This window comes from Aplysia californica, unplaced genomic scaffold (assembly GCF_000002075.1).
Source record: "Aplysia californica isolate F4 #8 unplaced genomic scaffold, AplCal3.0 scaffold01495, whole genome shotgun sequence".
NCBI classification, from domain to species: Eukaryota; Metazoa; Mollusca; class Gastropoda; order Aplysiida; family Aplysiidae; genus Aplysia; species Aplysia californica.
The window spans coordinates 65048-66212 of NW_004798765.1; the positions used below are offsets into that span (position 1 = coordinate 65048).

General features: G+C 41.5%; 1 protein-coding gene across 4 annotated transcripts in view; it reads right to left on the reverse strand.

Annotated features, from left to right (window-relative positions):
* Nucleotides 1–1005, reverse strand: part of LOC118479033 (sodium/glucose cotransporter 5-like) — a 1806-nt gene extending 801 nt beyond the window's left edge. Inside the window, exon 1 of one of the 4 annotated variants that reach the window (XM_035973601.1) lies at nt 372–699. In XM_035973601.1, the coding sequence (XP_035829494.1) occupies nt 372–495 (124 nt within the window). In that variant the 5' untranslated portion in view covers nt 496–699. The other 3 variants (XM_035973602.1, XM_035973604.1, XM_035973603.1) reach the window with 3 other exon arrangements.
* Nucleotides 1006–1165: the final 160 nt, after the last annotated feature.

The following is a 1165-nucleotide window of genomic DNA, read 5'->3' on the forward strand; positions in this document are numbered from 1 at the left end:
CAATGGAAAACCCCAAAACCCTCAAAAATATAGTTATCCATTTTGCTTAATTTACAGGACTGATCAATACTGAATAACCACATGAGCATAGATATAATTTGCGTAAACTTTAACGCCAGGAATGAAATTCTCCAGCGACTCACCCATGATCACAAGAATAAAAAGCTTCCACCACCGACTCACCCATGATCATAAGAATAAAAAGCTTCCACCCCCGACTCACCCATGATCGTATATTCCCCACACCAACTCACCCATAATCACTACTATATAATCTTCCACCACCCACTCACCCATGACCTGAAGTATAACATTTTCCACAAGCGACTCACTTATGATCATAAATATAAAAGCTCCCCCTACCGACTCACCCATGATCATAAGTATAAAATATCCCACCACCGACTCATCCATGAACATAAGTATAAAAGCTCCCCCTACCGACTCACCCATGATCATAATAAGTATAAAAACTCCTCCTATCGACTCACTCATGATTATAAATTCCCCCTACCGACTCATCCATGATCATAAGTATAAAAGCTCCCCCTACCGACTCACATATGATCATAAGTATAAAAACTCCCCCTACCGACTCACCCATGATCATAGGTATAAAAACTCCCCCTACCGACTCACCCATGATCATAAATTCCCCCTACCGATTCATCCATAATCATAAGTATAAAAGTTCCTCCTACCGACTCACCCATGATCATAAGTATAAAAGCTCCCATCAACCACTCACCCATGATCATAAGTATAAAAGCTCCCACCACCCACTCACCCATGACCAAAAGTATAATTATTATAATTTCCCACCAGTGACTCACCCATGTTCATAAATTCCCCCTACCGACTCACCAATGATCATAAGTATAAAATTTCCCACCAGCGACTCACCCATGATCATAAGTATAAAAGCTCCCACCACCATGATGACGGTTTGGATGAAGTCAGTCCAGATGACAGCCGTCAGACCACCTGGCGAGGACAGAGATCATACAGGACGGGGTTATTGTTTGAGATAGTCAAAATGAAACGTATGTTTTTGAGATATTATGTACTTATTACGCGCTTAAGACGTACTATGTATGTTTTCTCTCTCTCTCTCTCTCTCTCTCTCTCTCTCTCTCTCTCTCTCTCTCTCTCTCTCTCTCTCTCT